This window comes from Jaculus jaculus, chromosome 6, assembly GCF_020740685.1.
Source record: "Jaculus jaculus isolate mJacJac1 chromosome 6, mJacJac1.mat.Y.cur, whole genome shotgun sequence".
NCBI classification, from domain to species: domain Eukaryota; kingdom Metazoa; phylum Chordata; class Mammalia; order Rodentia; family Dipodidae; genus Jaculus; species Jaculus jaculus.
Window position 1 is genome coordinate 71312409 of NC_059107.1, and position 14711 is coordinate 71327119.

The 14711-nt window shown below is 40.3% G+C and overlaps 1 protein-coding gene and 1 pseudogene across 4 annotated transcripts in view; one reads left to right on the forward strand and one right to left on the reverse strand.

Moving 5' to 3' along the window:
* The window catches only part of Wdr37 (WD repeat domain 37), a 118960-nt gene that overhangs the window by 46960 nt on the left and 57289 nt on the right, over positions 1-14711 (reverse strand). For all 4 annotated transcript variants that reach the window (XM_045152548.1, XM_045152550.1, XM_004662204.3 and 1 more), the window contains 2 exons: positions 9881-10121; positions 8545-8686 (listed from right to left, as the gene is read on the reverse strand). In XM_045152548.1, coding sequence (XP_045008483.1) covers positions 8545-8686; positions 9881-10121 — 383 coding nt within the window. The remainder of the gene's footprint in view (positions 1-8544; positions 8687-9880; positions 10122-14711) is intronic.
* LOC105944295 lies at positions 2147-6114 on the forward strand (annotated as a pseudogene).

A 14711-nucleotide genomic window follows, 5' to 3' on the forward strand; every position in this document is an offset into this window, starting at 1 on the left:
CCACTCTCTGCTTGGGCTTGAGGTCTCCTCCATAGGAGGGAATTCATGCCTGGTACCAAAAACCTAATCAAAAACCTATAGCTGGGGAGGTCATAGCCCTGGGAGGTCTACCACTACTATTACTGTCTGGCTAAATACATATGTTATACCCACCATACTGCCCTCTCAATACTTATATTTATGTCCTTATATTAATGCTACTCTCACTTTTGATTACAGAAGTTTTTCTTTTCAGACGGCAGTGACCACTGGAGAAATTCAACCACACCAAAGAAAAAGTGACAGTGGAGTTTTCAGCATTGAGACATCTCTATCACACCCTCCAAGGATCATTGACCACTAAGGAAGAGGTGGCTAAAAGAATGTAAGAGCTAAAGGAAGGAGAGGAGTGTTTTGCAATACTGTCTTCCAGACACAAAGTGACCATGGTATTGATGACCTCACAGTGAAGGGAAAAGTGACAGAACCAAAATAGAAGGGAGACTACATGGAAAGGAGGAGGGACGGAGTAGAGGGGAGGTTCGGAAGGGGAAAAAGGCAGGGCTGTGAGAGGAGATTACGACCATGGTATATCTTCTATCTGTCAATAAAGTTCTCTCCCTCCCAGGCATAGTCTCACTCTAGCGCAAGCTAACGTGGTATTCATTCTGCAGTCACAGGCTGGCCTTGAACTCACAGTAATCTGTCTAATTCTGACTCCTAAGTGCTGGAATTAAAGGTGCATGCAACATGCCCACCAATAAACTTTTTTTTTTTTTTTTTTTTTTTTTGGTTTTTCGAGGTAGAGTCTCACTCTGGCTCAGGCTGACCTGGAATTCACTATGGAGTCTCAGGGTGGCCTCGAACTCACGGTGATCCTCCTACCTCTGCCTCCTGAGTGCTGGGATTAAAGGCGTGTGCCACCACGCCCGGCTACCACCAATAAACTTTTTAAGGGGGCTAGGGAGATGGTTCAGTGGTTAAAGGCAATTGTTTGCAAAGCCTGATAGCCTGAGTTTGACTCCCCAGTGTCTACATAAAGTCAGATGCATAAAGTGGCACATACATCTGGAATTCATTTGCAATGGCATGTGGTCCTGGCGTTCCCTTTCTCTCCCCTTGCAAATAAGTAAAAAAAATATTAAAAATAAATAAATACCAGGCTCAAGTCCCCAGTACCCATGTAAATTTGGATGTGCAAAGTGGTGCATGCTGTCTGGAGTTAATTAGTGGTTCTCGTCTCTCTCTCTCTCAAATAAATATATAAAAACATTTTTAAGATACCACAAGGCCACCCTGAGACTACATAGTGAATTCCAGGTCAGCCTGGACTACAGTGAAGCCCTACCTCAAAAAAACAAAAAAATAAATAAATATGCTCAAAGAAATCAAATATAAAATCAAAGGAATCATGGTAGTTTAACTATATGACCCCCAATATATTTAGTATTTGATTAGCTTGTAGTTTGGATCTACAGCCACCTGGCTGGAGACACTACCACTGGGTGGATCTTAGGGTCCAGCCCTCAGACATGGTGGTGGGTTTGAGATTCCAATGTAAAGATATGCAAAGTGTGCCTAGATGGAGTTCCTGAAGTGTGCTGTGCTGTGTGGCTTTTTGGCCTGTGCTTCCCCTCTCCCTTCCTCCCTCCCTTCCTCCCTCTCCCTTCTCCTCCCCCTCTTTCCCTCCTTGGACCTGTGAAGGCAGGGCAGCTTATTCTGCCATTATGGAACTCCCACTGTATCTGTAGGCTTCAATAAATAGCCCTTCCTCCATAACTGTGCCCGGTCTGGAAGTTCATCTCAACAAACCTGAAGCTGTCTGCTACAGGAATCAAAGAAGAAAACAAACTCCTGAAAGAATTCTAAGAGAGCACAAACAATCAACAAATGAGGAGGTTGACACAAGATATAGGTAAGAAAATAGAAATACGTAGCAAATACCAACATGAAATACTAGAGAGGAAAAACATAGTAAATCAGATAAAAAACTCTGTAGTAGCCACACATGGTGACACACATGGAGGTAGAGGTAGGAGGACTGTTGTGAGTTCAAGGCCAGCCTGAAATTAATAGTGAATTCCAAATCAGCCTACCTTGGTAAAACAACAACAACAAAAAACAAACAACAACAACAAAATACTCTGTAGAAAGTCTCACCAACAGAATGGATCAAGGAGATAACAGACCATATGAGCTTGAAGATAAGCTAGCAGATCTAGAATATTCTAACATAAGCAAAGACAAACTAGCAGGAAGGTATATGTGGCAATTTCAAGACATTTGGGACACTAAGAAAAGTTCAAACTTAAGAAGTCAGGACACAGAAAAGAGAAGAATTTCAATCTAAAGGAGTAGCAAGGATTTTTAACAAGAACATAGGAGAAAATTTCAAAGAAAGAAAGAACCAAAACAGATACAAGAGTCATTTAGAGCAAACAGACAAGACCAGAAAAGAACTTCTCCTCACCATATTATAATTAAACTATTAAAGACAAAAACCAAAGAAAATATAGTGAAAGGAGTAAAAGAAAAACATCTGTAAAGGCAAGCCAATCAGGATAACATCAGATTATGCAACTCAAACTTCAGAAGCCAGAAGAGCTTGGAGTGATGTATTCCAAGTTCTGAATGACAACTGCCAACAAAGACTACTGTATCCAGCTAAGCTATCCATCATAATTGAAGGAGAAACAAGGATTTTCCATGATAAAAACAGGCTAAAGGAATACATAGCCACTAAGCCAGAAAATACATGAAGGGATGCTTCAGTGTGAAAAGAAGGAAAAGCACATACATGAGAACATAAAAGAAAGCTTCAGACACTTGTTTCCAAACTCTGGCAGCCTTCGTACAATTCCCTAGCACCCAGGTAAATCCAGATCCATAAAGTATGGTATGAACCTAGCTAGAGTTTGTTCACAGCGGCAAGAAGTCCTAGCATGCCCATATTTTCTATTTCTGTTTCTCAAATAAATAAATAAAAGTATATCTATTAATAAACCAGAAATGCAGTAATCCCTTGGAAGGTTCCCAAGAAAGCATCACCAACAGATTAGACTACATGGAGGACAGAATTTCAGAACTTGAGGACAACACAGAAAAATTAGATTGGCACTCCAAAAACAATGTCAAGTTCAAAAATAAAAACATGTAAACAGAACATGAGGAAACTCTGGGACACTGTACAAAAAACAAATCTTCAGATCATAGGCATATAGAAAAGGGAAGAAATAGAGGCAAAGGAAATAGAGAATTTCTTCAAAAAAAATTATCAAAGAAAATGTTCCCAACCTTACAAAAGATACTGATCCAAGTACAGGTGGTGTACAGAATACCAAAAGACAGGACCAAAGAAGAGACCAGGCATATCATATTCTAATTAAAACACTAAACATAGAAAAATGAGGACCGAATACTAAAAGCTGCAAGGGAAAAACAGCTTGTTACATACTGAGGTAAGCCCATCAGAATTACCTCAGATATTTTTTTAAAAGTTGGATTCATCCAATTGTTACTTACAAGAAGCCCATCTTACCATTAAAGACAGATATCACCTTAGGGAGAAAGGAAAGAAAAGATATTCCAAGCAAACAGAACTAAGAAACAAGCAGATGTGACTATCCTAATACCTGAGAAAATAAAATGTCAGGAAAAACCACACCCAAATAATAAATACAAGAGAGTAAAGGAAAAACAGAAATAACTACAAAATAAGAAGAATGGCAAGAATAAATACACACCTTTCAATAATAACTCTTCATATCAATGACTTCAATGATCCAACCAAAAAAGATACACTGGATCTATTTGTTACCTCCCAGAAACTCACCTTTCCATAAAAGACCAACACCATCATAGGGTGAAAGGATGGAAAATGTTATTTAAAGCAAATGGTCCTAGAAAGCAAGAGGGTGTTGCTATCCTAATATCTGAAGGGATACACTCTCTTTCAAATAAATCAATAAGATATATTTTTAAAGAAGGCACAGGCAAGGTGTGGTGGCACATACCTTTAATCCTCCCAGTGCTCTGATGGCTGAGGTCAGAGGACTACCATGAGAGGGGAATGACAAAGTATAATGACATACATACATATATACATACATACATACATATATACATACATACATTCATTCATTCATTCATACATACATACATACATATATGTGTATATATATATACACACACACACACATACACACATACATATATCATGCCAATAATGAAACTCTGCATGCTAACATATAAAATTATTTATAAAAAGATGTGTACCAACAGAAAAGGGCCATGGAGGGGGGTTAAGGATAGAGGGCTTAGGTGAGGAGATTGTAGACTTAGGGTGAAAAGATTTAAGGATAAAAGTGGGGGACTGGAGGGAGTAGGGAACTGGAGGGAGGGTTAACCAAGAGTAAAGATGTATGAAAAAAAGCATAAGAAAACCTACTTCTTTGGTAACTAATTACAAATATATATTTAGAAAAAAGAATTTGAGTAGAAGTACCCTGTGCAGAAGATGGATAGTGTTGCAACAGGTTGACAGAGAAAAATCCCAGAACCTGGGGTGGGATATGTCCCAGTGAGTTGTTGGTTAGGGAGGACCCGGAGGCTCCCAAAACAATCTGGCTTTTGCCAATGCACTTGACTGCTCACCAGAACTACAAGTCCCTACGGCTAAAGACCATGTTATAGGCTTCAGTTACAGGACATGGAGAAATCAACAGTCTTACTACCAGGGCTACATACCAATGAGCCAGGCAATATGCCCATTGGTGCCATAGTGCTTAACTGTTAGTTATCCCATTGACTAGAGTTGAGGCCTGCTCCATGGGAAGGAATTCACACCTGGTACTGAAAACCTAGTCAAAGGTTTGGAAGGTCATAGGCGCTGAAAGGGAAGCTACTATTCTGGCTAAGTGGATTATGTTGTACCCATCAAACTACCCTCTAAATATTTATGTTTATATATATGCACATTATTAGCACTATGTTCACCTTTGGTCAGAGAAGTTTCTTTTTGCAGTTGGTAATGACCTTTGGGAAACTTAAAATTTGTCAAAGTGCTGAGCATAAGTGATTGTTAAGTGCTCATCACTAAATGAGGTATCTATATCACTCCCTCCAATGCTCAGAGAACATTGTGGAAGAGAGGAGAGGGGGGAATGGAAGTAGTACTTTGAGACTAAGTGGCTAATGCATTCATGACCTCACAGCAACTATTATAGCTGTGTGAAACCTGCACAATACTGGGCAAAGAGAAGAGCAAAAACAAAGAACAAAAAACAACCCCACTAAAGTAAAAGAGGGACTGATAGCTAAAAAGAGGTTCAAAAGAAAAAGGGAGACAGTGCAAGCAGTGGGCAGCAGAGTGTAGGACTCTTCTGTTGGGCTGATAGAAGGAGGGCGGTCAGTTGGGCCCTATGGTACAGGGGCTCCAACTTGGCCACTCTGCTGGCTGCTTGCCCAGGTGCAACTCCCTTTGCCCTGTCGACGCGATATGCTAGTGAGTCCCAATTCTCCTGGGATTCTTGGGTCCTGCTGAGAGCAGTGTCACCCTTTATACCACAAAGCTGGTGGGCACTATGGGGAAAAAAACAAAACAAGAAGAAAGTGAAGGAGGTGCTAGAAAAAGAGAAAGAAGAATATGTGGTGGAAAAAGTTCTCAACTGATGAGCTGTTAAAGGAAAAGTAGAATATCTTCTAAAGTGGAGGGTTTCGCAGATGAGGACAATAGGTGGGAGCCAGAAGAGAACCTGGATTGCCCTGACCTGATTGCTGAGTTTCTACAGTCACAGAAAACAGCACATGAGGCAGATAAAGCAGAAGGAGGCCAGAGCAAAGCCAACTGTGATTTTGAAGATAAGGAAGAGGAGAGCAAACCAAAGAAGAAAAAAGAAGAGTCAGAAAAGCCATGAGGCTTTGCTCGAAGTTTGGAGCCAGAGCGGATTACTGGAGCTACAGGCTCCAGTGGAGAGCTCATGTTCCTGATGAAATGGAAAAACTCTGATGAGGCTGAACTGGTCCCTGCTGAGGAAGCCAATATCAAGTGCCCACATGTTGGCATAGCCTGAGGAAAGGCTGACATGGCATTGGTACCCCTCAGAGGATGATGGCAAAAAGGACGACAAGAATTAACTCTCCTGAGTATCAGCCTCTATCACCTCTTGACTGTGGGTCTCAAGCTGGGGGAGAAGGAATTCTATTTGTCTTCTCACCATAAAGGTGACTTGAGAAGATGTCCTTTCAAGAGCCAGCATAGTTTCTGTGCCCTGCAACAGCCCAAGGGCTTTAACCCAAGCTGTCTAGTTAGTATGCCCGTCCTAGCAGAGGGGAAAGGGTGTTTCAAGGCAACCTGTTCTGCACTTTGCTGAAAAAGGCAAAGGGCCTTCTATGAAGGACAAAACCTGCAGAACTGGGTGAGCAAAAGGGTACTGCTGATCTTCAAAGAGCATCTCCACAACCCACAGCCTTCTTCCTAATAGTGGTCACTGCAATTTTACAGCATAGCATGTGTGAAGATTCTTGCTATTAATGGTGTATTAATTGAGGGGGCGGGGCAGGGGGGAGAAGAGATGGACAGGATGATCGTGGTTAAAATTAGGGGTCTGATTGGAGAAATGGTGAAACAATGGAAAGAACAACTAACTGATGATTCAGTGCTAGGTTCAGAATACTTTACCTTCAAAATATCTCATTGGTACCAGAAAGGTGGACTGTGGGAGACTGCTTCAAAGCTGTGATGTTTCCTACCTGAGTGTCATGCTGCCCATAAAGGACAAAGCCAGTTCCTAAGTTAACCAAAGCTGACATTTAAAGATAGAAACTGAAGCAGTAAAGTTTTTAATTGAAGAGTATATTCAGGCAGATCATCTTGCCTCAGAGATGCTAATACTGAAGTTAGGAATGGGGAAAAAAGATCCTGTCTTTTCCAGTCGTGGAGTTATAAATAACTGTTTGTCCATCCAAGCCACTGGCTGAAGCATTGTGGGAAGGGCAGAGGCTGACAGAGGAGATAGGAGAGCCTGTTCTTAAAGTGGAAAACTCCTATAGCCTGTTTTTTTCAATTTTGAACTCTGAAGTTTAGTGGCAGGGTTCAGTCACTAAACAGCACAAATTTCATTGAGTCAATTCAAGGGTTTAATACTTGAAAAGCCCTAGTCTCAACACATAGCTTTCATATTGAGGTAGAGACTGACTTGAAAACACGAAACAAAACCTTCAGATTAACATACCCAAAATGCTCTGTCTTGAATCATAAGACTAATCATAATCAGCTCTTGGTATTGTCTAGACCTATATCAAGAGTTACATTGTTAAATCATTTTAGGCCTGTGTTCAATGTCTGAAAATTTTGTTTAAATGTCAACTTCATACCATATTGTCAATTTTTTAAATTATTTATTTATTTGAGAGCGACAGACACAGAGAGAAAGACAGATAGAGAGAGAGAAAATGGGCGCGCCAGGGCTTCCAGCCTCTGCAAATGAACTCCAGACGCGTGCGCCCCCTTGTGCATCTGGCTAACGTGGGACCTGGGGAACCAAGCCTCAAACCGGGGTCCTTAGGCTTCACAGGCAAACACTTAACCGCTAATCCATCTCTCCAGCCCCATATTGTCAATTTTTGTCTTAGTAAAACTATGAATTTATTTTTAAAAAAAGTGGGGATGTGATGTGAAGCCATGGTTGGTGGCCCACACCTGTAATTCCAGAACTCAAGAGGCTAAGGTAGGAGGATCATCATGAATTCAAAGGCAGTATAGGGTACAGAGAGAATTCCTGGTCAATCCTGAATAAAGACCCTGCCTCGAAAAAAGAAGTGCATTATAATAATTTTACAGTAATTTGTAAGTAATTGTGGACAGCTCTAATTGGACCCTCTTGATGGATGAAAGGATGGTGTTCCCACTCCAACCCTGGAGTATGTCCTCATTCTTCCTTAGCCAATTCCCTACTGCCACATTCTGTCTCCATCCAAATTCCTTTTTAAAAAGCATATTTTAGTTATTTATTTATTGGAGAGAGAAAGAGAAAATGAGAATGGACACACCGGGGCCTCCACAGCCACTGTAATTGAACTCCAGACACATGCACCACCTGGAGCATCTGGTTTACATGGGTCCTGAGGAAATGAATGTGGGTCCTTACACTTTGCAGGTAAGTGCCTTAACCTCTAAGCCATCTCTCCAGACCCCTATCCAAATTTTTGAGACAACATCAGAGATCAGAGCCTCCTCTTCATCTCCTAAATTCTTTGAAATATGGAGCCAAATGTTTAGGAAAAGAGGAGCCATTTGAAAAAAATGTAAAGTTGCAAATAGTGTAAATGAAGATCAGATATTTTTCTTTTTTTGAGGTAGAGTTTCACCACATGCAGCCCAGGCTGACTTGGAATTTACTATGTAGTCCCAGTTTGGCCTCAAACTCTCAGCAAACCTCCTACCTCTGCCTCCCAAGTGCTAAAATTAAAAGTGTATGCCACCACACCTGGCTAGAATTGTTTTAATGACAACCCAGAAAACTTTTTCAATGAATAGTTAAGATCTCTGAACAACTGCAAACTCACTCCGTGTGTCCTTGGAAAACATTCACAGAGTGGATGGAAGGGTCCCTGAAATCCCAGAGACGGAAAGTCGTGTCACGGGAGGAGGTCACCACGAGCCGCTGGGTGGGGTGTGTGCAACAGTGTGTTAATTCCTGGTCATGCCCTATAACCAAATATAACAAAAATGCAAGTTCATCCATCTGCAGATACACAATGTAAGTGAAGTTTTTTATTAAATGCAAGAATCAAAAAAACTTTTATAGGGTTTACTGCTAACATCTAATAGAGAAGAAAACCTTAAGAAATCACTTAGTAATTTGGACTCATGATAGGATTTCTTTTTCTCTCAGTAGTCAAAGTTCCTTCAGTTACCTTTCAAAGGACAGGAGAACTAAATATATGCATAACCCATTTTCTGATCTTAACATTTAGAAGGGCAGAGGCCTTACTTTAACAGACTAAGTGTGACATTTTAAGTCTCAGTTCTTCACTTCAAGAATAACTTCTAATAGCATAGCTCTGTGATTCCATAATATAACACCCTCATTGAACTTGGGTAGATCCTATAAAAATGATAGGAAATAGGGCAAAAAAGAATCCTACAGATGGAATTAAGATGCCTAAATTAGTTAGTTATGTTAATCAAAAGAAAGGTTATGCTGGTGGCTGAACTAATTAGTCAGGTCTGTTCAAAGGGTCAAGGTCTCTCCAGAGCTGGAAAATTCACAGTAGCAGCAGTGTGCTCCTGCTGGTCTAGAAGACAGTCAACTGTCATGCAAGGAAAGGCTTTTGGTAGGGGTATTGAGGACCCAGGGAGACTGTTGATGCTCACAGCATACTCTAACTGTCCACCAGCAAGAAAATGGGGTTTTAGTTATACAGTTACAAGGAGCTGGATGGATTCTTCCAATAACCAGTAAAGCTAGAAGAGAACTATAAGTTCCAGTAGGGCCACACAAGCTACCTCTTCGCTCTAACTACCAAGGCTCTGAGCTAAGGACAGCTACCATGGGCCCAAAAATCCTAACCAGCTATCAAGCTATTTAATTCCTGTTATTTTAAGTCATTAAGTATACAGAAATTTGTCACATAGATTTTTTTTTAAAAAAATCAATATAACAACCATATTTCAAACACTAAAATACTACATGCTACAGTTAATTTCCTAAAGATAAAGTAAACACAGCTACCTAAAAGCTCTAATAATCATAAGAGAACTCCAAAAGTTACAACCAAAGAGCCAAAAGCATATAAGTATAATTCTTTACAGAAAGTAATATGCAAGCTCAAACATAACTTATATGAACATAACCTCAAAGAATCCAGCTAGAAAGTTCAAATGCTTACAATACAATACCTGTCAGAGAATGAACAAGTTCAGATGTCTCAACATCATACAAATTTGCTGTTCTGTCCCACGAAGCTGTCACTGCCTGCTTCCCACCAACCAACCAGTCAGCAGCAATAACCACACCCTGGTGACTTTTGAGAGATGTCAATGGGACTCGAATGGTAGGGCAGTCACTAGACACATCTCCATCTACATCAGGCTCATCTTTATCAGAGCACTCTATTTCATCTTCTCCAGATATCTGTTGCTAAGAAGAAATCAGAAAAAAACGATTTTCTAAAAGCCTTCAGGGCTTTTTCTTTTTTCTGACATGGCTATTCCATGTTGAAACATTAATTAATGATCAAGAAATGTTTTATCAATTTGATGACTTGGCTACAAACACAGTCCAAATATCCAGCAAAAAATAAGGCTATTATAACATTAAGTGAGCTAAAACTCATTCTCCCTAACCAATAAAATGGCAAATGATGTGATTTTCAACATTTTAAGTTTTTATCACTTGTCATCAGAAATGTAATATAAAACTAAACAAATATAATTAAGTCACTAATATATCAAAACACAGAAAGCATTTGAATTCTTAGGAGACTTTCAAATATAATTATAAAAGAATTCTTAATTAAAATAATTCAAAAACCATTGTTATAATATGAAAGGTCCTTATATGCATGAAGTCTTCTGTCAGACAGACAGCTATAACAGCTGGTCTGGGCTTCCACACTTCAAGAAAATGTGTTTATTCATCCAACAAATGTTAAGTGCTTACAAACAGGCAGTGCTGTTTATATAACAGAGAGGAGAACAGATGATGTCTCTCATATGTAAGATGTTCACTCTACATGGTAAGAATGCTAGAGTTAACACAAGCTACAAAGTATTTGCCATTACAGAACTTTTATTCTAGCAAGGAAGAGAAACTACATATACACAACTCCTAATGTAACAATGTATGTCATATGTATATATACAAGTATAAGAATGTTTCACATGAACACAAATATACAAGGGACTTGTCATCTGTATTCACACAGTATGGGAACATATGGCATATTCATTCAGGGGGTAGTAAATGCAGTGAAGAAAGAAAAGAGATGAACAGTTTAGGGGCTGCTATCTTACCCACAATTACTGAAGAAAGACTCAAACAACATTTGCAGGACACTGTGAATAAAGCAAGGAGGCAACCTACAGAATGGGAAAAAAATCTTTGCCAGCTAAAAGATTTGTTCTACATCCCTAGTCATCAGGGAAATGCAGATTAAAACTACATTGAGATTCCATCTCACTCCTGTCAGATTGGCTACCATCATGAAAACAAATGATCATAAATGCTGGCAAGGATGCAGCAAAAGAGGAGCCCCTTCTACACTGTTGATGGGAATGCAATCTGATCCAACCATTGTGGAAATCAGTGTGGAGGTTCCTAAGACAGCTAAAAACAGATCTACCATATGACCTAGCTATAGCACTCCTAGGCATATATCCTAAGGACTCAACTCACTATCTTAGAGATACTTGCTCAACCATGTTTATTGCCACTCTATTCACAATAGCTGGGATATGGAACCAACCTAGATGTCCCTCAACTTATGAGTGGACAATAAAGATATGGCACATTTATACAATGGAGTTGTATTCAATGGTAAAGAAAACTGAAGTTATGAAATTTGTAGGGAAATGGACAGATCTGGAAAGGATTACACTAAGTGAGGTAACCCAGGCCCTGAAAGCCAAATGTCACATGTTCTCTCTCATATGTGGATCTTAGCTATAGATGATTGAACCTCTGTGTGAGTAGGAAGAAAACTCAGTAGCAGAGACCTATAAGCTAGAAAGGAGATATATAAAGGGAATACAAAAGGGATGGGGGGACATACTAAATAGGATAGTATTGTATATATGTAAGTAGGAGAATAGATTAATGGGGGTGAAAAGGCCTAAGTGAGGTCAGGGGAAGAGACTGAGTACAGGAAAGGTAGAAGGAGGGCTAACCAAATCTAACAGGCTATAAGTAAATCATACAGAAACCTACTTTTTTGGACAATGGAACACTCAGGAGCCGTAAATTGTTACTAGAAAATTTTCAGTGCCAGGGATGGGATACCTTCCAGTGAGTTGTTGGCCAGGGAAGTCACTGATGCCCCCAAATCATTACAGGCTATTGCTAAGGCCCTTGGTTTCCCACCAGGAATAGATGGTAAGACCTATTGCTGAATGAAGACTCCACATACTTGGGCTGCAAGGCCACTGAGAATTCCTGCTGGAAATGAGCTGATAACCTCCTCCATGTAGACCAGCTGACAGAAAGCTGGAAGAAGCCATTCTGCATGCAGTTCAATGGAAGGAGAGAAATAATCAGTGAAGATACTCAACCGTGGACCCTGCAAGCCTTTATTTGGCCAGCCAGACCAAATGAGCCAACAGGTGCAATAGTGGCACATCTGTCATGGTAGAAACCAACTGCCCTCTAATTGGACTGGAGGCCTGCTCCATGGGAGGAAATACATCCCTGATACTGAAAACCTACAACAGGGGTAGTCATGATCCCTAGGGGTGTAACATCTGCTGCTGTCTGGCTCGATGTATATATTATGCTCATCAAACTGCCCAGTAAGCACTTCTCTTAATGTTCATACCCATAGATTAATGCTACTCTCACTTTTGGTAGAAAACCTTCTCTTTTCAGATAGCAGTGACCTTGGGATGACTCAGAAGGCACCGTGGTGCTGGGAAGAAGTGACAGAGGAATGCTTTGTACTATAATATCTCTATCACACCTTCCAAGCCTCAGGTTCCATTGCGAAAGAGGTGGTGGAAAGAACATAAGAGCCAAAGGAATGGTAGGACTCTTTACAATGTGTTCCTCCAGACACAAAATGGCCTGGTTACCCATGACCTCACAGTGCATGACACTACCTAAACAAGACCATCATAATAAGAGGAAAAAATCATGACATCAAAATAAAAGAGAGACTGATTGAGAAGGGGAGAGGATATGATGGAGAAGGGAATTTCAAAGAGGAAAGGGGGGGAGAGAAGGCATTACCATGGGTTATTGTTTACAATCATGGAAATTGTTAATAAATAAATAAATAAAAAGGAAGGGAGAGAAGGAAGGAAAAGAGAAGAACTCAAACCAAAGACCCCACTCTTTAAAAATGAGGAGGAAACCAACCCTACCCACCTCTCAACATAACGCACACATACTCACCTCTTGTCAATTTTCCAATCACTTCAAAGTCTTTCTTCCCTTTCTTAAAGGAAGAAGGAAGACACATGTTCACAGCTAGCTGGTGCTTACAGAATACCAGCACAGACAGTCTTCCTTTATTTCATCCCAATTTCTTTCCTTTACTCCTAGCTATAAGTGTGTCTGCTGTTATTACCTCATCTCTGCTGCTAGCTTCTGCTTAAGTGGCTGATAAAATTCACAGTTCACACCTATACCAACCCATTTTAAAACCTTGTTCAGATGTACCTTTTGTGCTCCTTTTAAACCAGCTGTTCCTAGTTTTTTACAATACAAACAGGCTGAGGGTTTTCCAAAACTTCAAATTCCTTTTTCCTTAAGAATTCCTATAATTTGTCTCTCTCCCAATCACATTCTACTCAAAGCAGTCAGAGAAAAACCAAGCCATACCTTTAACACTATGCTAAGAAACCTGCCAAGGCTCAGGGAACATTGTAGAAGAGGGAGTTGAAAGAATGTTAACAGCCAAAGGATGGGGAGGAGTGCAATGGAATGCTGTCTTCCAGGCATGACTTAACTGTTGACTTCACGAGCTCACAGCCGCTGGGCCCATCAACATCATGTTATAGATGGTGGAGTAGCTCCTGAGGCCCCTATCCCTCCCTGAGGAGTTATTGGAAGTTAATCACTGCTAGAGGAGGGGAGACATTTTCTTCAGTGGTATAGGCATTGATAAGTTGCCCTTGCTCCAGTAAATAACCGCCCATCTATGCTCAATCAAGCAACTTTAATTCACTGGGTCACACACAAAAGAAAATTAAAACATCAAAGAAGAAATGGGACTAGTTGGGAAGAAAGGGCTCAGCAGGAGAGAGACAACAAAAGGTAATGGAAGGGGATTTTGACCAAAGTAAGTTATTTACACAGGTATAAAAATTGTCAATAAGCCAGGCATGGTGGCACATGCCTTTAATCCCAGCACTCGGGAGGCAGAGGCAGGAGGATTGCCATGAGTTCGAGGCCACCCTGAGACTCCATAGTGAATTCCAGGTCAGCCTGGGCTAGAATGAGACCCTACCTTGAAAAACCAAAAAAAAAAAAAAAAAAGTCAATAAATAAAACAAACTTTTAAAAAGAAAGTAGAAGGGGGAACTAGCTGGGAAGAGGTAAGGGGTTGCCAGAAATGGGGCAGGGACATTATATGCATGGATGAAATTATCAAAAAATAAATAAAGGGCTGGAGAGATGACTTAGCGGTTAAGGCACTTCCCTACAAAACTTAAGGACCCAGGTTCAATTCCCTAGTACCCACATAAGACAGGTGCACAAGGTGGCACATGTCTGGAGCTCATTTGCAGTAGTTAAAGGACCTGGAGCACCCATTCTCTCTCCCTCCCCCCCAAATAAAAAATATATATAAATAAATAAAATAATGAAGAACCTAAATTTCCATTTCAACTCTCCTCTTTTCTTCCTGCGCCCTTTTCAGAATCTGCCAATAATCCCTTTCATGGCAATATATAATTCAAAATACCTCTTAACTCTACCCATTCCTGGTTCAAAACCACTTCCATGTTTTTAGGTATTTCTTATGACACCATCCCTCTTTGGCACCAAAGTCTTAGTTCCAGCTGGCATATGAAT